Below are 21,529 nucleotides of genomic sequence, written 5' to 3'. Positions count from 1 at the left end.
ACTAGAGTTGAATGTTGTAAAAAAAAAAAAGTCAAGATGATGGGCTCTCTGTGCAAACACAGCAGTTTCTGATGGAAAGGGGAAGCGAGGGTTTTCATAACATACTCCCTTTCAAATAAAAAAATTAAATGCTAGTTAACTGCAGTACATGTCATCATTTTTTTATACAGTCAAGAGAATGAAAAACAAAAAAAGCTATTTAAGAGAACGCAACCTACAATGGAATAAATTCATTCGCAGCAGAGACAGAATAAGACTGCTTTTATGAAAATTACAAAGAAACATGATACAACAAAAATAGGGTGTGGGGAATTTTCCACTAAGATTAAAAATGAAAAACAAAAAAAATATTCACTTTTTGAACACCATTATTATTCAAACACATATGAAGTTTCAACCTAGTTTTTTTCTTATACATGGGAAACACTGTTAAAGTGAATCTTCAAGAGTGAGAAGGCACCATGAACTGTTGGCTGATACCTTTAATGCACACTCAAGAAAGAAGAAATGATCTGGCATGATGCAAAAAATCATTAAGTGTTTATATATATTCATATATCTTTTCATAAAAAAAAAAACAGCGGCAACAAGTCATTACTTCAGTGCCAAAATGTACTTTTGTCTGGCTGACTCACTCATTAAGATGATTTCTCACTTAGACCTGCATGGCATGGTATTTTTATACAGTGGTGAAAATGGGTGATTTTGCGTTGTTGCATTTCATATTAGATTGGTAAATCAGGCGTTTTCTAGGTTCTGAGAAGCCAATCCTATGAAGTATTCCTACACTCTATGCAAATGGAATAATTAAATGCACTGTCTAGAATGGAATACTCATCTGTACGACGTGGCAATTCCACTGGATTCAGTTTGATATGTAATGTCTTGTAGCAGATGTTATAACAAAAATAACTTTTGCTTTTTGATTTACCTCACTGAGGCCATTAATGCTGTTCCTATAGTTGGTTTTCTGGAGTTGGATGACACTTCACTGCTGTCCAAAATGAGTTTGAACCTTAACCCTCCAGAGTTTGTTCACTTTGTTGCTTATATTATTGCACTAGCTACTAAAGTCTTATATCTTCCTATATAAATCTAATTGTTCAGAGTGCAGATTCTATATTTAGATAATGAACTGTATGAAATAAATAAAATAAGGGGATTTTCTGGTCAGAGTTGCTGATATGTTGAATACCTTAATTATTTCTAAAGTAAACAGTTTTGGTGTATATTCTTAAAAACCTATGGTCATTCAGCATAAAAGCCTTGACGTAATACTTTAAGAATGGATTTGTTTTCCTTCTCAAAAATGCATCAAAGAATTGTTTTAAATACAGAATCTGTGAGGCTTCCTACAAATTCATCTAAATTGTAATACAAACACAGTTTGTAATTCAGATAATATAGAAAGTTCTCTAGTGTCCATTGAAGTAAGGTCCCCAAAATGCAGTCTGTTTTGTTTCTGAATGGGAAAACATTGCAAAACATTAAGCAGTTCCACTGGCTGAATAGGAGAACTGAGGAAAATGAGGTCTTCTCTCGTTATCTACACAATCCATGCTGTCATCTGAAAAATGAAAAAAAAAAAAAAAGTAGACATTTGCTTCCTTTTTGATTTTAGGGTAAACAAACAGTAAGATAATGCATAGTGAAGTTATTTCAGAAAATTTCACTGTCGCCTTCTTCTTCTACAACTTGAAGGGACAAAGAAACAGGAAGTCTTAAATCTCACTCCATTAAATGGGCATCACAGAAGATCCTGATTGTTGTATGTAAACAGTTGTTCGGATGTCCATTTAAAATTGCTAAGAGCTGCATTGCTTAAATCCATATTCAGTGTTCTGGATTTCTGGAAATTGCTATTTCAGAGCATCAAGCATGCTCAGTTACCATGAAAATAAAATATACTTTGATTGAATATGGACATTAGTCCACACTCAACTGACTGCTTGCATACCCACAGTGTGTGTGCAGATGTACACATGCAAAACTCACGAACAGAATTATTCTCCAGTGGGAATGTGCAGATTTGGAAAAGACAGCAGTACAAATAATTTCACTGTCTTCTAAAACAGGTTTTTCATTTCCCAAACTGTAAAGGCAGGTGGAAAGTTTCACATCAATTTACCAACTTCTTGGTCAAATACACATATGGAAAACCAGCGAGTTTAAACTGATGCTTTTTCACATGGTCTAAAGAGACCAGGTAACATTACAGCAGATTATTTCTGGTGGTCTGGAGAACACAGTGGAAAGCATTTGGGAAAACTTTACCTTGGTCAGGAGGAGTGATTGTTATCATCTGTGCTGTAAATTCTTCATCAAAGTATCTCGTATCTGTTTCAGATGTAACTTGTGGCTTAAACAGAGGTACAAGCTATGAAAAGAAAAAAAAATACTGTCCACTTACAGGTTCTTGCAGTACTGTTTGAAACAGGTAGAATTTGAAATAGAGTTGTAAACTACAGTGCCTTTTCCTACATTCCTAAAATAAGTTTAAAAAATGACAGCTCACAAAGAAGGAACCATATACAGTAAAGAGTATTTATTTAGGTGGGCTCTTCCTATTGATGGGGCATTTAAGGCATTTTGTCCCTAGGATTTAATTGCACAAAGAAAAACCTAGAATCCTAACATTTCTTCAAGTAATAAATAACATGCTTACAAGTATTTAAAAATAATAGTACATACTGGTTCCCCACCTAATTATAAGGCAATTGTCAACTGCATCTAGTCAGATTTATGCATAAGGAGGATGAAAATGAGTAAAAAAGATGCTTAGTGATACCAAACTGATTACCTAGACTTGCGTATTGCCACAAAGGTTGTAAAGTTCACAAAAAAAAGTCAGCTACAGAGCTACCGTGCCCATGCAGCTCTGACTGCAACTGTGCTGTCGGTCCAACCAACCCAGGAGAATTTAGGACAAGGGAGCAGCAACATTAAGCTTTTATACTCCCAGTTCCCAAAAGCAGTTTGATATCAACTCTGAACTTAGAAAATCTGGAGTGCTTCCAAAAAAGCCAAGCACACTTAGCAGTGAACATCCTCCTCTTGTTACACCACGAGTCGCACTATTTGGGTTTTATTCTTGACACTCACTTGGGCAGACAAGCTAGAAATCATCCATGTGTACCTAGGCAAGCTCTGGCAAGAGGAACTCCAGATGGAGCAGAGCTGCTTGACTGGGGCTGGAGGAGGAGCCCGCCTGGGAAGCGGAGTGGTGGAGCTGGTTGCATACAGATGCACAGAGTTGGAACACGTACAATTTTGGAGGGCAACGGAGCTGGGATTCAGACCTCGCTCACCTCCCCGCTGCACGGTGCAGTAGAAACAAGAATGTAAACACTGTTCTTAGCCCTCCCACAGAGGACATGTAATAGGTCTCAGCGCTGGGCTTCAGTTCGCCCACCACTGGGGTTAAGCATGGGCATCTTTTAATAGCACAGAGCCACACCAGGCAACAATTTAGGAGCGTGATTGAGGAAGTATACGGCTTCCAATCTGAAACTGCAGGGAAAGGTTTGTCAACGCAAATGGTAAATTGCTCCAACTGGAATTAAGCAGTGACCCCGAGACTTGCACTTCTGCTCTTCCAGAAATAAGAACGATACCAACAGAAATCACTACCTGGAAAACATCAGCAAATCTTGAATGTACAGAACACCTCTTTCCCACCTTCGATCTGAATTACATTTGCTTGGCAAGTTGGTAAATAAGAAAAGCACTAGCTTCAAGCTCCCTATCATCAGGATCACCTTTCTGATCTGTTTTGAGAGCAACTAACAGTGTTGTCCTGTCTTACAAACAACAATCCAATGAAGCTCCTTCATTTTCAATGTAAAGACTTTAAGAAATGGAATCTACACATATTGTAGTATGTCCAAATACAAAGAAACATTTACTGTTTAAAATCAATCTATAAAAATTCAGGGGCATAAATATTCTGTTGATTATGAAAGAGTACAATTATAATATACATTCATCTTTTTTTTTTTTTTTAATTACTAATGATCCTCTGTGCCTAAGGACAGCTTAAAGGAGCCTGGCAAATGTTCCTGTCAAAAAAAATTAGGTCCTTCGAAGTGGTCTTTATGTCCCGAATTCAAAAAGCAAAAGGAAACAGGATATCCCAAAGTTACAAGTCACTCTGAGCCTTACAGTCCTCCTGAAGCTATCGAAGAGGGAATGCTTCACATTATGATGTTAATAACACTACTCTCAATCAAGTCACACCAACATATTATATGTAAAAAGCCTGCTGCGGATGAGCATTCTTTCTTTCACATTTTAACTCTATTCTCTTTCTCCTTATACCAGTTTTCTGCCTACTCCTTAAAGTGAACCTTGGCTTGGTTTTGACAAGCTGTGTGTGCTCACATGTGTGAAGTTCTATCTGTCCTTTTAAGCTAATGGTGGTTTTGGCACTTGCAATGCTCCCAGTTGCTCTAGCTCGCTGTGCGCAGCACAGAGTGATTTAGGACTTGGGCACTGCAGCAGACACCTGAACTATGCACATCGGAACGACTCGGAGAAGCAATCCTAAGTCAGAACACACGTGTAACGGGCTAGTGCTGCCTGTATAATTTTCCGTTTCATTTTAGTATCTGTTAAAAGCAATTTGAGACAGATTATGATGCACCCACAAGACAATTTTTTCTTCCCCTAGCTGTCAAATTCAGAACATTAAGCTGGAAACAGAGGGGAAGCCGCAGAAAGCTCTAACGCTGGCTTTACCAAGCAAATATGTTGCTTTACTGAAAAGCTGTCACTGCAATAGCTCTACAGTTCAACTGGCAGAGAGGTACCACCTGTAGCCTCCCACTGCTGCAGACCAGCGTGATACCCGCAGGCTTATGTCTTTTTTGTCTCTTAAACCAACCAGAAAAAAAACCATGTGATTAAAATATCATTGTGTATGTTTCGCTTGTGGGTGGGCAAAATCCTGCAAATTAAATCACACCTTTCTTTGCACCAGAGACAAATAACAACACTCTTCCAGGAGAGTCTAATGAATATTTTAAATTCTTGGGACAACCCCAGTTATTCAAAACTCCTTATAATTCAAAGCAAAGCTATGTTTCCAAAAAGCTTAATTACAAAGTAAGTGTTCTCGATTACCCCAAATCTATATTCATCAACATATTCACCATTATTTGGAGATAGTGGGTAACCAAGCTTAGCACATAAACACCTCTAGGCAACTCACAAAATCCAGCTTTCATCCATGAGACTGCACTTCAGGTAAATGCTGCAAGATCCTCTCTGGACCACCCAGAACATAGGCAGCAATTACTCACAGGCTTTTTGAAATCTCTTCATTTGCACAGCATGGCTATTTCAGATGCACGCGCTAATGAGACAGGAGCAAAACCAGAATCTAGCCTCCCTGGATATGCCAAGGTCAGAAATAGTCTCAATTAGCACACTGTTTTCTCCAAAATATGTAAAATTTGCAATTTCCTGGTAATTTCCACAAGAATCTGAGTCAGTACTACTATGGGACAATTTATGAAGGCTTTCTCAGTCCCACAGATAAATAAATTGCCTCCAGCCTGTGTGATTTCTCCTCCATTCAGGAAACCAGGACTACCATCAAATAACAACTTCACTGAGGACATTTGAGCCCCATTATCAACTTTTCACCTTAAACTACAAAAAAAAAATACAAAACCCCAAGTATTCAGCTTGTCAGCTGGGTGAAAATGGGGATAACCTCCTGTTTAGCACAGTAATTCAGATATACTTTCTACATTATACTGAATAAACTCCATGCAACTCCCTCCTGCCCTCATGACTGCACGCATCTCTCTCTCAAGGGATGCTTTGAAAGGACAGAGGTCTAAACTCTATCTACACTTTCAAGGCACAAAAACTTATTTTATGATTTTCCAATTCCCTTTAGCCACACAAATCTGTGAGGAAGTGAAAGAAGAGAAGGAAACAGAGCACTCTTTGTAGTTGTATACAGGCACTGGACAATTCTCCCACTACGGTATAGAAACCAGTGGTGTTATGCTCTGTGTTTTTAAGAATAGAAACATTGCTTATAGATCACCATATTAGTTTTACCAAAAGAATCCAAGGAATTAAAACTCAGTTTCTGCTAAATTTCTTACCTGCTCCCACCAACAGGAGGGAGAACTAAGCTGTATTTAGAGATCAAACAAGATCTGGTATCTTGAGCGGCTGCAGGGGGAAGGAGGGAAATCAAGAAAGGCTGGGATTGAATGAGGTCATGCAGCACCAATAGATGGGAGCCCTGAATCACCATATCCACGTTTTAGTTAGCTACATTTCACATGAGTATACAGAAAATGTGGCTGGTGAGAATCAAATGGGAGAGGACAACAGCAGATCGCCCTTAGAGCACAAAGCAGGGCATCCTGGAGGAATGGAACGTTATCTGTGAATGAAGGGACAATGAGGCGTAGACAACTGATGAAACACACTCATACAGAAAGGGCTGGGCTCTTTGACTTCAGTGGCTCCCACTGGAAAGCCTACAAACTCAGTGGGTCTCAATGAAAACCAGTGAGAAACACCATAAAGTGCAGACACTTCACACCAGCCCTCTGTCACCACAAAAACCTTAAGTATTAGGCTTGGTTTGATGTAAAACCTACACTTCTCTGCACTTGCCTATTCAGTCTAATTTCATCATTCAAGACAGGAAAAATGCAAAGGGAACAAACAGCCCATCTTCCACTACTGCTTCTAGAAGTTTTGCTTCAGGTGCTCAGGAACCAGCAATAACTCCTGGGCTTGCAAGAGATATGTTAGTTGATAACAAGGAACAGCAACAAGAATTCACAGGAAAAGTCACTTTAAAAGCTTATGTACGGTCTAAATTTGGAAGCAATTTTGGTTACATCCTATTTATTGACTCACAGAAACAAGTATCTCATAGAGATACTCCTCTCATTGTGAAAAAAAAGCTTTGGTTCAGAAGTAATCTGATTACAGTATCTTAAGAAACATGAAGCAATTTAGCCTTGCTGAAACAACTGCAAACCTCTTCCGTGGAGGGCTTCTGTGTACCTTACAGAGGGCAACAAAATTTGAAACATTCAGTATATCCACAGTTACAATTCACCTTGGGAAAACAGTTGCACAAGTACCTTTTTCTCGTATACATCTTGCCAAACAATGCCAGCAAAGAATTTGTGCTGCATAATCTCCTTGGCATCATCAGGACCGCCACCTAACCTGTTTGGGGCAAAATAAGTAATTAAATGTTTGAGTAGAGTTATTTTTTCTCATGCAATTTTTATTAAACTGTAGTGAAGAAATTCAGAGTTTATATAATACATTTGGGAGCAGTTCTAGCATTTGCTTCATATTTGGTTTTTTGTGCAAGGGCTGCAGGATAGTCTATTTTAGGCTTCGACACAGTTCCACTAAAAGATTTGAAAACATACTAACAAATAGAATTAGAATAAAGGTCTCTCTTAAACAAACAAAGAAAAAAAAATAATCACAATTCAAAAGACCTGCCCTTCAGGAAAGATGCTCTCCTAGGGACCACAGTAGATCCTGCAAGTAAAAGGTCTGAGCCACACACCCTTCTCTCTTTCTAAATTAACAAGTGACTACCACTTAGAATTTTCTAGAGCAGAGTGATGCCAGCACTAAAACTGAATTTGATTTTGAAGTGTAAGAGAGGCAAGGATTTTTAAGACAAACTGATTTATGCAACCTGATTTAAATTTCCATTAAAGAAAACAGTTGACAACTGTAGTGATAATATCGTGTTGTATGCAAATCTTTCCTCCTCCTCGGCTTCACGAAAGCACAAAGGGTGTTTTATTGACTTAAGGTATATCAAGATAAAGCACTTTTATTCCAAAATAAAACTGTCCACACAGCTTATAGATGCAATCAGTTTAGTTGCAGTCTTGAGCTAATAGATGCTTAAATTTTGCTGTGGAGGTTAAAATGTTCTCTAAAAGACTGAACCACATCTGCAAGCAAAGGCATGCACTGAGAAAACAGAACACATACTGAGTAATCAGCAGCAGACTTACTTTCACGTAACAAGGTTAAGAAGACGCCCAGGATTCTAAGTACAAGAGGTGCCACCACATTCATCCAGGCTGACCTCTAGTATCTGCCTGTTCTCCGAGTCTTGGTGCCACTGGCAAACTGAGATATTATCCCCATTTTAAGAGCTTGGAACAATGCCTCTACGTGACCAAGGCTAGAGCTATACTGCTACAGAAAAAAGGGCCAAAGACTGTTCTTTGAACCCAAAGCCAAGCTGGCTGGTCAGGCCTCCACCCTTGCTGCACAGCAGTTGGCCCTGAATCTCCTCCAGGCCACCTGCGGTAACGTTGCAGCCCTAATACATGATTATTTGGGGACAGAAGGGAGGGTTTTGGTTCAAAATACCAGAGATAATGTGAAGGCTGTGCTAAAGCCCACTGGAGTGGTATTTTTACAGCTTGAGACTGCACTGCATGGTGTGGGATGTAGCTTGAAGGCACAGTGCTACTGGGACAGTGTTGGACGATCGTTTAGCGTGGAGGAGACAAATACTGTGACGCTTTGTCCACACTGCCAACTGGGAAGTGATCCCGGTACATGCAACCCTCTCAGCCATGCCCGAGCACTGTCTTCAGAGAACGCAAGCTGGCAGAGGCCAGCTGTGCCAGACAGACCAAGCAGCAAGGTGCCTGAGAGTTCAGAGTCCATGCTCGCCTCCTGGCTCTCTTCCATTTAGCAGCACAGCGACCTAAAGGGTCTGCTCCTTCACCTTCCTTCAGGAAACATTCAGTGGAACAGGGAAACGGGTCCCCAGTCTTCCAGTACCAAAGTGTTGGGTGATGCTCTCCTTCCCCAGGTAAGCTCTAAGACCAAGCCTAAGTTCACCCTTGAGCTCCCCAGGCCAAACCAATGACTCTCCCATCTGCCTGGCACCACCTTATACAGCTGCAGAGCAGCCTGGAACAGAGACGAACTCCAGGGCAGCCTGGGAACAGAGACAAACTCTACGAGTAATCATCTCTCAGCTGGTTTCCCACAGGTCTAGAGGCTTTGCCAAGTCTCTACCAGGCTCCTTGTTGCTTCCGCAGCACAGATGATGACGGCCAGTGAAGAAGAGGGTGGAGGCGATCCTCTTTATCCTCTTTATGACAACAGACAGCACTTCTGCACAGAAGTCCAGGAGTGACCATGAGCTAAGAAGAACCTGAATCGTGTTTTGCAGAAGCATGCAGGAAGGCTGGCTGGCTGCACCCACGTAGGAGTGTTTTGGAGAATATGTTATCTAATACGAGCCTTTGTTCCATGAAGGGCAAACACATACTCGGGGAAATGCCAAGAAAAACCCCAGATGTTTTACTTACCTTTTAAAAATCTATACTATTAAACAAATCCATTCAAAGCAAATGGGGAAATGATAGAAACCTCATATTTTGGATATGGGCTTATTCCAAAATACACTCTTGTTTCTCAGAATTATTATGAAAGGACCCTCTCAAGGAGAACAAAATTATATCATCACCTAACGCAAAAATCATGGTTAAGCACCACTGAGAACTGAAAGAGCAGCAGGTTTGTCTTTTGTAAGGACATGCAACAACTGCAGAAAAATACAGCAGGGATAAAAGTCTTGAAAAGCTTCTTGTACAATAAAGTTAAATTCTGTACACTTAAGTCTTCAGACAGAACCAAACCCAGTTTTAATAGGACTTCAAGAGAAAAAGCCACTGAGATTTACAGTATACAAGGAAATATAACAGAAAGTGTAGAGGCCAAAAAGCAATTAAAAAACAACAAACCAACAACCAAAAAAACCCCCCAAATCCTCAAAGCCTAAACTTCTGTCCAAATTGGTCTCCTTAAAAAATACCTGCCAAACAATTCTTGTTATTCATTTAACTTCCATCTATATTTGAGAGCCTTTGTTTCTGTATTTCAGCTAAATCCCAAGGAGAAAATTATTAATAAAGTGCAACATCAATATTAAACTGAAACAATTTCCACATTTTTAATTTTTCATGAAACTGTGTATTGCTTGCAAGTTCCTTTAATCATTTAATGACAAATGTCTGTGCTCTGCAAATCAAGGGCAATCAGCTATCACTCCACAGATAAATAATGTGCAAATATTTTTAAAAATTTATGTAATTTTTATATATATATATAAATATAAACATAGTGTATAAACACACAGTCAATAGTGAACGTAGTATTATCACAGGCCAGAAGATTGCAATTAGTGGATCACAGGAAAAATGCTGTTTCTCTACTTGTCCATGTAAAAGTAAGCAGTGCTCAGCACCCAGGTCCATTCCCAGCTCTTTAAGAAGAAACCCACAAACTTCTAGTTTTATAGTTAAAAAGTTTCTATAGTAAGGACAGCCAGGGTCCAACACAGGAAAGTGGGCAGCAACCGCCTTCACTCTGCCCTGCCAAATAATCCCATTCATAAGTTCGTGCTTCACCATATTAGGAGCCACAATACAGATTCTGACTGTGGGCGAATCCTCATCTGAAAACTGTCATACTTTCAGGTGACAGATTTCTGTTGTTTATAGATTTGCACGTGCACCACCCTCGTCTGAGAAAACAGCCACAGTTTTAGACACCACTTCTGCTGCCGTTCTCTTTTCACATGATTTCTCCGACTCTCCCCTGCCCCCAAACCTGGTTCTACAGCAGTGCAAATATACCCACCAGGCTCGAGAAAATCAGCGCAGCAAAAGCTATTGGAGTTCACCAGCTCAGAGCACACAGACGCCTATTTCTCCTTCCCTGATACAGTCAGGATGGAGACTAGTAACTTATTCTACCATGACCCTTACCTTCAGAGGCCTCTAATAGCCACAGGGAAAAATTTAGGAACTGCATCTACATCGCTTTCCTGTGACCAGCACTATCAGCACAGAGAAGCTCTGCCTGGCTTTGGGAACAGCATGATTTGATGACTCCAGATTTGGAAGAAAAAGGCCACATTATTCCCAAAGCCCTGTACACATACTTTGGGGGCTTTCCTGCTTAGAGATTAAGACTTTGGAAAGCCTAATGCAACTCCTTGGTCTGTGCTGAGCTTTACTTCCCCATTTCTTCATTAACCACCTGTGTGCAACACACAAGTAGTGGATCCAGTAACACTGGAAAAACTCCCACTCCCCAACTTTAGTAACCACAGTCATGTTTGAGGATACTGAAGCTTGGGAAGTCTCTAAACTACTGATTTCTAGAAAGCTGGGGAAAAAAAAAAATCTCTTTAAATTTGCCTTTTATGTTTTCCTCAGCTTCAATTTAGATCTCTTATGGGTGAATTGTTTGAGTTTGTCCAAACTTGTTCTGAATAGCTTTGGAACTGAACCGATTTAGACTAAAATTATCATATAGAACAGCTAAATCTCAGTCTATTTCAAAGCAACTGGTGAAACATGTATGAAGACTTGAGCACTCCGCAGTTCAAGTGATACCCAGGACACTGGAGCTGTCTGGAGATAGAAACACTTTTGTAGTCAAGACACACCTATTTTGGAGCAAACATAAGATACTTGTTGTGTGGTTTTAAAGCTCTGGATGCCCACAACAAATGAAGTCTGCTGCCTAAGAGGACCAGCTATTCAAGGTGACGTCCTCCTGCCTGCCACCAGCTAGCTGCAGTCCCCATGACTGTCACCTCTACCTCTTCCAAGTCCAGCAACGGCTGCATGGGCTGCAGACCGAGCTGTGTCTGAGAGCAAGTTTCCTCAAGCCATCTACCCTTCCTGTAGCAGAGCACCACAAACAGAGGACACAGACATACGCCTTAACTACAAATCACCTCCTTTCATGAGGAAAAAACCCAAGGAGTTTGGTTTTCATGCAGGTAAAGGCTTGATTGACCCAGATATTCCTGAGCATCTGCAGCCAAAGTTGCACTCCAGACTTGGAAAGAATGACCATCACTAGAAAGAACAAAGTGCCAGATATCTGTGTGGCTGCAAGGACTGATCACCAGTTCCCAGCAACCACCTTCAAAGCACTCCAAAGCCACAACTACAACTCTGTGAAATTATTAAATCTTTTAACAGGCATTTGTGAAATGGTGCATCTTCTTCCTCTCATTCTTCCTGAATGGCAAGGTCCAACAGCACCACAGAAGATAGAAGTAGATGAAGCAGCTTGTGACAAACCCCATCTGAAAGAGGCTGAACAACCCTGACCTATGGCAGGGAGCACTAAGGCATGTAGTGAAAACACATGATCAAAATTCAGATGAAACTATCCTGAAGTTCTCTCAAGTTTAAAACCTGCCAAGATTCAGAGCTTGCGAGACACTCTGCTGATTACAAACCCACCCACTCATCTAAACGCAGCCCGTTTACATGGATCACTCTGATCCCTGCCCACTTTCACAGGTTGCAGTCTCCACAGCCAGAGAAAGAATAATAGAAGTTAAAAACTTGGCTGTTTTATGTGTGAAAAAATGTTCTGATTACCTCCTTCCATTTGATACATGCCACAAAGCACTGAAAGAGAATTTCGGGTCACATTAAAAGGAAATACTTACAGAATAGATTTTTTTCCTTCTTAGGAAAATTAGGGCTCACATTACAAGATTAATAAACTTATATCAATCCCAAAAGAAACTTCAAAATTCCTTTTCTCTTACAAAATGGATTTTATATGACCAAATTTAGAAAACAGCCATGATTAAAAGCAGAATGCAATTTATTGGTCTTCACATTTTCCCCATATGCCTGTGAGTTTGAGACTGAACTGGTATTACTGAATGCAGAGTGCCAAGACTGCTTCTACATATCCAGCTCAGGTACAACAGGTAATTTTTAAGATTTAAGTCACTGATGCAGGTCACAGTTCCCTAGCTCCTTGATATTTAACTTAAAATATCCTCATCACTGAGCTTCATTATATCAACCTTTTTATTGTTGGGTTTTTCTGAGGATTTTACAGGAAGGGACAACATCTCCCAGCTTCATTTTTCTCATGGTTTTGGCCGTCTCCTCCGTCTCACTCTGAAGTTCATCAGCAGTTACTAAATGCTGCCAATTCTGATGTTTTCTGCCACAGACAACATTATGATGACACCAACTTCTGTCCACCACTGGGCTTTGTGGAAGAGGGGATTTCTGTTGAATTACACAGTGGTTCCCCAAAGCATCATCAATGGGCTAATGTCAACCAGACCACTGCACATTATTTAACTTTTCACTGAGTGCATTTCGTAGCTATCTGGCTGTTTTTCTTCAATATGGCTCCATGAACTCACTATGAGTCAACTACCAAGTATGCCAATCACCCACCCCAGCACACAGACCACACAATAAAAAGAACATAAAACTACAAGGCTAGGACTCAGGACTTCTACCCCTAGTGTTTCCAGCTCAGTTCTCCGTACTGTCTGAAACGCTATGAGTGCAGGGGATTTGCAGAATCACAACTTCAATTAAAAAGTTGGGTGAACGGTGATTGGTGAGAAACCAGTATTTAAGAATGGTCCATGATCCAAAAAGCTTGGGAAGCACCAGTGTAATTAGCAAGCTGCGGGCCTGTGTGCAGGCTTGTCTAGTCTATAGTTATTTCTATCAGCAGCATGAAAATCATCTGTCCAACAGATCAGAGCATCACTGGTTCAAAGCCTGCAGAAGATACATGTGAAGAAGTGGCTATTTGTATAAAATGAGCATATTGTGGAGTAATTATTGGCATTGGGAAAACCTTGTAATTAGAAACAAGTGGCATTCTTTGTTTGTAAACAAATTACATTTTGGTTCATCAGAGATGCTCCTTTAAGAACAAATTACAGCAGATGCTACTTATTTCCAGTGACTAAAAGGCCCCACCTGAATAAGCTATGAAAGGGTCACAACTGTATTTAACTTGTGCTTTCCCAGACAGGAATCCTGTTGGCAGGGGCTGCAACCACGCTCTGCTAATCAATTACACAACCTTCTCCTGGAGGTCCCCTTGCAGGCACTGGGTTCAGGAGGTGCGTGCAGGTGTTGCCACCTAGTAGAAGGCTGGCCACGTTCCTGACTACAACTGTTCGTGGCTCCCCATGTCACTGCTAAGTTGAATCCTCCGGCAGTACAAATTGTGTATTTGCGTTAGAAGACCTCTCAACAGGATTTTCCATCAAAACCAGTGATGGAAATAGCCTACAGCGATGACAAAAATCCTTGCTACAAGTATCCACATACTGGCAAAAACCATTTTCCTGCTATGTGCATGCGCGCACACACACACAGGGAGACTAAACAAACATCAGAAAGCAAACCGGAATACTCTGCTTGCACCTCACATGAAAGATTTCCTATTTGGGGCCCATTTACGGTGGAAGGTTCAGGACAGGAGATCAGGGGCAGAGTCACAATATTATTTGTTTTTAAAATGTCTGGGTTGACAAGATGGCAGGTTTTTAAACTGATGTTTATCTTTGTGCAAAGGTCAACATCCTTTTTGGATCTTGTTCTATTTTCTGTTTGTTAGCCATTAAGAGCTTGGGGTTTTTTTTGTTTTGGTTTTTTTTCTGGTTTTAAATCAAGGGTTACTTTTTAAATAATACTGCATAGCAAGAAAAGAAAAAAAAGGAGAAAGTAGGAAAAGTAGATTAAGCATGGTATGAACTCCACCACAAACATGGTACAAACACCACCACCTACTGTCTAAAGCAGGATGTTAAATCACTTGCACGGATTTAAGCAAAAATTCAGAAAATGGACAGCAGCCTGAACTGGGACAAAAGGTGAAAGCATTCAGCATAGAGCAGCTTATAACCCACAGCAGCCATTGGATTCATTATGACCAAAGGCAGGGTTAACTTGCTTTGTCCCAGGCTGTAGTTTTGCATTAATGGCAGCCATCATATTCTGAAGTTCAGCCTTCTGATCACCAAAGTTGCTTCATGTCACTATTTGCAGTGTCAGTGCATGTCAAAAGTTAAAACAAAAATGAGTAGGTCCACTTGCAATGATCATTTTGAATGCATTAGAAACAAAACTACCATTTTGTCTGAAATACCTTCCTCAACTTTAAATAAAGAAAAATGGCTGGCATGCATACATGCAATAGCCCTTTGTGCAGTACCATTTTCAATTGTTTTTCAATGATGGCGATATGGGCATTTCATAAGGCAGCATAGAAACAGTCACTTTCAAGTCACCTGTCTTGAAGATAGTTCCCTTTCATAGACATGCCTCTACATAGCACCATTATTAACTTCTTCGTGAAGTTTTTTTTATATTTCTGAGGGCATGAGTGCTTAAAAGCACAATTATTAAGCAACAGTCTCACCTTTGCTTGGGATCTTTCTTCAGCAAACCTGACAAGAGAGATTTTGCTTCAGGTGACAAAGTGCGTGGAAATCTAATCTCCTCCATAAGGATGAGTTCAAAGAGCTTTTCATGGTCCTGATTGTAGAAAGGGAGCCGGCCACACATCATTTCATACATCACAACTCCTAAACCCCACCAGTCCACTGCACGGCCATAGTCATTGTCTTCCAACACCTGCAGAAACGTAAGGAAAAGGCTTTAGAAGACATTCCCAAACCAGGCATAAACACAGAACTTGAGAGGCAAAATCCACCCCAGCAAGTTCATCTTTTCACAGGTCACAGCCATATCTACCAGCAGAGTATTTGCAGAGGATCCATTTGAAAAGAACTGGCATCCACGTTCACCGCACAACGTGAGCAGAAGGGGGAAAAGGAGGCAGCAGGTACGTTACGGCAGCTTCCTTCTCTTCTTCCTCCCACCCTCCCTCACATTATGGTCATAAGCACAACCTTTGAAAGCCCAAAGGCTGAGAACTGTTCTCATGTTACAAAGCCAGCTGTTAAATTCTCACTTATTCATCACAAACTGCTCCAAATGGGATCTAATTTTTTAGAAAAACCACCAAGGAGCCAGTACAGGGAGAGCGGAAAAGACGGTCAACCTGTTATGTGACAAGCAATGAGCCAAACATCCCCATCATCTTCATATCAACCTACACCCCTCAAAGGGTGGCTCTGCACATCCTGAAGGACCACCCACATATACTAAATGACTAATCTACATTAAAACACTAAGAGCCAGAACACCACTCCTAACATTTGACTGGCTGTAAGGCCATAAAACAGCAGCCAAATTGTCTGGAAATGTTTCCCCTCCTCCCTCTCCAAAGGCACTTGCTTACTAGCTCTAACACTCCTGCCTCTGCTTAGAGGGCTGCAAACCTAGGAACTGTCAGCGGGGTGGACTTCTGCCAGGTCTCACAGCAGAAGGAGTCCAGCACAGTTCATTTTTCCCTTCCCCTGGGCACTTCTACCTAACAAAGCCCCAGCTGGTGCAGGGACTTGGGACTCCAGCAGTGCCCTCCATCTCTCCTGCTTGTTCTGGAGAAGCCCTGTCATAGTGCATTTCTGATCTTCTGCACTGAAGGTTGCTGAAGGGAGTGGGGAGTGTTTTGTGGCTTGTGGAGTGGATGTTACGAGGACTTCTCTAGACTTTGTGTCTCCTGCGCAGTTGTCTGTAGCTGACACCAACAGTCTCATGTTCCAGACCCTGTCCTCAGGTTTTAGTTGCCATCTTTACTCTTTTCACGGGTCTGCACTCAACTGCTTACTCTCGCTAAGAGCACAAACCACGACCGCACCACCACCGTGTTTCTCACTGCATGGTGTCTGTGTGAGCTTTAAACTGCTACAATTCAGAATACTTTACACTCAGAATTAAAAGGGTGAAAGAGCCAAACAAAGTTGACCCAAATTTAACAGAAGCAGAATCTGAACCTCTTACAAACCTCGATAAAGGTTTTGCACACAAAAAAGAAGCATCGAGACACTCCACATTAACAACTGCTTGCGCTCTGTCTCTCTTTATTCACTAATTATTCCCCTTAATTATCTGAACGAGGGGAAAGGGCCTGCAGTAAAAATCAAAAGGCTGCCAGGTATTAGATTACCCCACGTTGGTCTATTTACAGCATCCCCTGCCGTATGATTCACACCAAACGACAGCTGGCTGTGCAGCTGCCCCGTATATGTATACGGCCGACACAGCTGCTGGCCGGACAGGATTCCAGGAGCCGGCCCTGTCCTTCCCAAGGCATCGCGGCCCTTCAGCTCACAGGAGATATTGTGTGACAATGCAGTTACCGCTCTCTGAGTCACCCCGTTCAATAAGCGCTTCCTGTTCACACTCCCCTACACTTGGGTTACCTAAAATAAAACAGTCATGGGGCCTCCGATTTTTATTTTTTAAACTGCTGCAAGAGATGCAATAGGAGAGACTGAAAGAAAAAGAAAACCACAAAGCCTTTATTGTGTATGTAATAAATGCTACAGGTGCTTTCAAAATGCAGCAAATATTTCAAATGTTACTTTAGTAAGCTTATTAATAGTCTGTATTATAATCTAGATTACTAACTACAACTCTTTCCTTCACCTCCATTAATTGTAAACAGAAAATAAAATGCTCATTTCTTCAAAGTTCTTTATCACAACGAGCATACATTCTTATTAGTGATTGCACAAAACAGAGCAATGGTGTTAGTATCAAAAATATACTGCAACAAAAAAAGTATTGCACTCATCCATGATTTATTGCAACACAAGGATAGCTGGGGAGTAGTAAAGTAACAAGGTCATTTCACTTAAATTAAAGGATCATCATTTCCTAACGAGCAGCTCCAGACTGCTGTGAGATGGAATTTGAAAGAGAAGGCAGAACAGCTGTAAACATCACAGCCATCAATGCATTTGACACATCAAAGTTGACATGGTTCAGTCACTGTCATCCATGCACAAGATTCCAGTATGAACCTAAAAACAACGATGCAACAACTGTACAAACATGCCGCTATGTCGGATTCAAGTTACAAATGCAGACAAGAAGATCAAGACCCCTGCTTTTAAGGATGTATGACCTTAAATGCACGGAATATTGCTCGTGCACAATTTCCAGATTTTTTGCGTGCTACCGACCAGATGACAAAAGCCTCCAGAATTTAACACTCCAACTCACAGATGGGATTTGCAAGTAAGGGAAAGAGCGGGGTTAATCAAAAGGATTTGTCCTTCAGGGTTTTGGATGAGCCAACTCACCATAAATATTAAAAAGAAAAATAACAGCAAATAATGTAACAGAAAGAACAACATAACGCCTGCACAGGGAATTCCCACATTCCAAGTTAGGAAAAAACAAAACCAAAACAATAAATATTTTTAGTCTCCTCAAAATCCTTGATGAGAAACTGAAGTTCAGCAATTGATTTTAAGAGGGAAGCTAAAATAAAAGCCATGTTTATGAATAATAAACACTCTGTCGTGCTGCTAATTACTCCCTGCATCAGTAAATCTCAAATTGTGGTGCACAGACCCCAATTTAGATTCACTGAAGACTTCTGGTGATCTGTGGAGAGCTGGCAGCTATCATGAGACTGGCTCCACCTCCTTGCTGCAAGCTACTTCGACAGGTGCCCACGTTCTTCATTATTACGAAGAGACTGGAGGCCCTTGAAAGCAGCTGGGAGTTAAAAAGAAAGAAAGAAAGAAAGAAAGAAAAAAACAAACAAAAACCAAGAGCACACTGCCACCACTATGCAAGCAAAAAGTGCTGATCAGCAAAGCCATCAGCTCGCATTAGAAATATTCCTCCTCCACTTCGGTTTGCCATACTTTGTACTTCTGCATACTTCAACTCCAGAAAAGTTTGCAATCCTCAAGTTTCCCATCTCAGAGAAAGGCTGCATCCTGGCTGTGCCAACAACATGTAATCTGCCGGTAGTCCAAGACTTGCTTCTGCCTGTGCTCCGAGCTGGGTGGAAGTCTTAATGCCATGGGTAGCAAAGGCCACCCACTACAAGGCAACCAGCCCTTCTGCGAGGCACACTGCATTAGCTCAGGCTTGGTGCCCTACTAATACAGCGAGTCTGCTTCCAGACAGCTCAGAGCGTGGGCAGAGAAAACTAGCGTCTGCCTGCAAAATACCATGTATACATATATTCTTTATCACACAATTTCACTTTTGATCTGCTTGTAACTAACTCACAGCTATAACACCACCTGTGTTGCACAACTCTCGGAAGGAGTATTTCCAGGATGAAAGTTGCAAGGACACCTTTGCTTTATAGTTAAACGGGGAAAAAAAAAAAAAAAAATCAGGCCAAAAAAATCCCCAAAACATACTGTTTGGGGACTGAGATCCCCTGCTTGGATTTATTTCGTCTGAAACTGAAAAGTTCAAATTAACGTTAAGAAACATCTTGTGCACTTACAGTCACAAAACAGTTGGCACTTTTAATGCATACCATGCTACTTACTGCAAAAAAAAAGCTTAGTCTGTCCTGTTTGTGAAAACATGTCACCTTATACTGTCTTCAAAGAGTAAAAGAATTGGACAATACTTTTACTTCTTAATCGAAGTCCTGTTAATAGCTTTCAAATAGGCCAACACACAGCAAACAAACTGCAGAACAGTCACCAATCCATCACGTAGTATTTGAAGTGATTTTAAAGGGTTTTTTAAAACTAGATTTCTGACACAAGAAGCAAGCACTGTTCCAGTAAAATGTAAATATTCCCTAAAGTGGAAGGAAGATACTACCCTGCCCCAAAATTATCACATATCGTTATGCTAAGATAGGTCCCAGAACATGATGAATAAAAGATTTTCACTATGTGTTGTTATATAACAGTAGTTACTGTATGAACACATTATGGCACAGGAATTATTCTGTATCACTACTGCTATCACGGATGGCATTTAAGACGATAATTTAGTACAATAGCCAACATAAACATACCTCTGGTGCAAGATACTCTGGAGTGCCACAGAAAGTCTTCATTGTTGCTCCATCCTTGATGCCTTCTTTGCACAGTCCAAAGTCTGTTATTTTTATGTGTCCATCTTTATCCAGCATAAGATTTTCCAACTGAGAAGAAAATACAAATGAAAGACATTATTACGTGTAACATACACTGCTCCTGAGCAAGCCAATGAAAGACATGAATTTCTGCAGATTATTTTTCAACCTTGTTCTCACTGGTGTCAGAACCATAGCAACTGCCAAAGCACATATGATGTAAATATACATTTATATCACTTTCATAAGTTCTTTAGGGAACGTTAGGTAACTAATTTGCAGTCTTTGGGTAACTGACCATATAGACAGAAAGAACCCAGCATGTAGACATTGTATTTATACTCCTACAATATTATCACCAAAAGAACACCAGTTCTTTTAAAAATATATGAAGTATTCCCCCTCACACAACTTCATCCCTGCTTTTACTCTAAGTGATTTTGTGAAATATTCTGCATCAGTAAAGGATAGCAAATGAAACAAACAATCAAATGCAAGGCTAAGGAACCACTTCCAAAGAGACCCTTATACATGAGAATCACTTTTTACATTTACTCAGCACCTAGCCTGTGCCACTAATTTGTCAGAAAGCCATCCAGACTTCAGGACAGAGTTTCTACTGTGTATGAAATAAAGCGCAGTGTCAAAGGAATCATGGCGGTACGGGAGACGAAATCCCAGCAGGAATCCCAAAATGACTTTGACATAGCCTAAAAACATTACACAGCATGCTTCATTTTAAATTGCTCCTAAATGAACTACCAGTATCCCCATCCTCTCCTGAAAACACTTCTCAGGGGGAAGGAAAAAAAAAAAAAAAAAAAAAAGCTATCGCTGCATGTTCCTCAAGAATTTCCCAAGTTTGTTTGCTCTGAGATTTCTTGTTTTGGTGGGTTTTGGGGTTTTTTTTCCCCCTTCTGTGCTCACCAAACAAGTAAGCAACTTGAAGCTTATCCAATTTTCTAACTGCAAACAGGTACTATGGAGACAGTGCTGCGCAGCATATCACAAGGAAGGACAACATCCACACAGTATGAATTTGCATCGATCTGATAAGACCTGGGATGAAGAGCCCAGGGTTATGTTACACCATGCAGAAGAGCCAGCAACGTTTCTCTTAACATAAGAGAACATAAACAGGCAAGTGAAAATGCAACCCAAGTAGCTCAGTAACCCTTCATATTCTCTGAAAAGCTGCCAGGGTCCTGATAAATGCGTTATACAACCTCTTAGACTATAAAAGTGTTTAGATATCCTGTAAAGTCAAGTCCAACAGCTGCAATAACTGTTATGTTGAAGTTCAGTCAGGAAAGGCTTTCTTGTAGTTCAGGCTCATTTGCTTTTGTGACTAAGAAACAAAAAGCACAAACCCAAAAAGCCTATGAAATCATTTTTCTATGTACCTTCAAATCTCTATAAACCACATTCTTCTCTGAATGCAGGTAATCCAGCGCCGAAACAATCTCAGCTCCATAAAACCGAGCCCGGTCTTCAGAAAAGACACGCTCTCTTGACAGATGGAAAAACAACTACAAGAACAATAATTTGTTACCTTTAGATTGCATGTTTCTGAGTTATGTCTCGCACTTCGGAGCCCATCCTGCTTGGAATGTGATACCACTTAAGAGAAAATCCCTTCCCATCCTCATCCAGCTGTGTTCCCAAATGTGTTAAAAAGCATCATAAATTAAATGATTAGACAATTTTATCTCAT

General features: G+C 40.6%; 1 protein-coding gene across 4 annotated transcripts in view; it reads right to left on the bottom strand.

The window, feature by feature from the left end:
• Positions 1-244: 244 nt before the first annotated feature.
• AKT1 (AKT serine/threonine kinase 1) overlaps positions 245-21,529 on the bottom strand; it is a 74,744-nt gene continuing 53,459 nt past the window's right edge. For all 4 annotated transcript variants that reach the window (XM_075029704.1, XM_075029705.1, XM_075029703.1 and 1 more), the window contains 6 exons: positions 21,219-21,344; positions 19,756-19,884; positions 15,262-15,476; positions 7,122-7,209; positions 2,275-2,377; positions 245-1,567 (listed from right to left, as the gene is read on the bottom strand). In XM_075029704.1, coding sequence (XP_074885805.1) covers positions 1,488-1,567; positions 2,275-2,377; positions 7,122-7,209; positions 15,262-15,476; positions 19,756-19,884; positions 21,219-21,344 — 741 coding nt within the window. In that variant the 3' untranslated portion in view covers positions 245-1,487. The remainder of the gene's footprint in view (positions 1,568-2,274; positions 2,378-7,121; positions 7,210-15,261; positions 15,477-19,755; positions 19,885-21,218; positions 21,345-21,529) is intronic.

Source organism: Buteo buteo, chromosome 6 (genome assembly GCF_964188355.1).
Source record: "Buteo buteo chromosome 6, bButBut1.hap1.1, whole genome shotgun sequence".
NCBI classification, from domain to species: Eukaryota; Metazoa; Chordata; class Aves; order Accipitriformes; family Accipitridae; genus Buteo; species Buteo buteo.
Note: the sequence above shows the minus strand (reverse complement) of the source record. Positions and strands in the feature narration are given on the sequence as shown.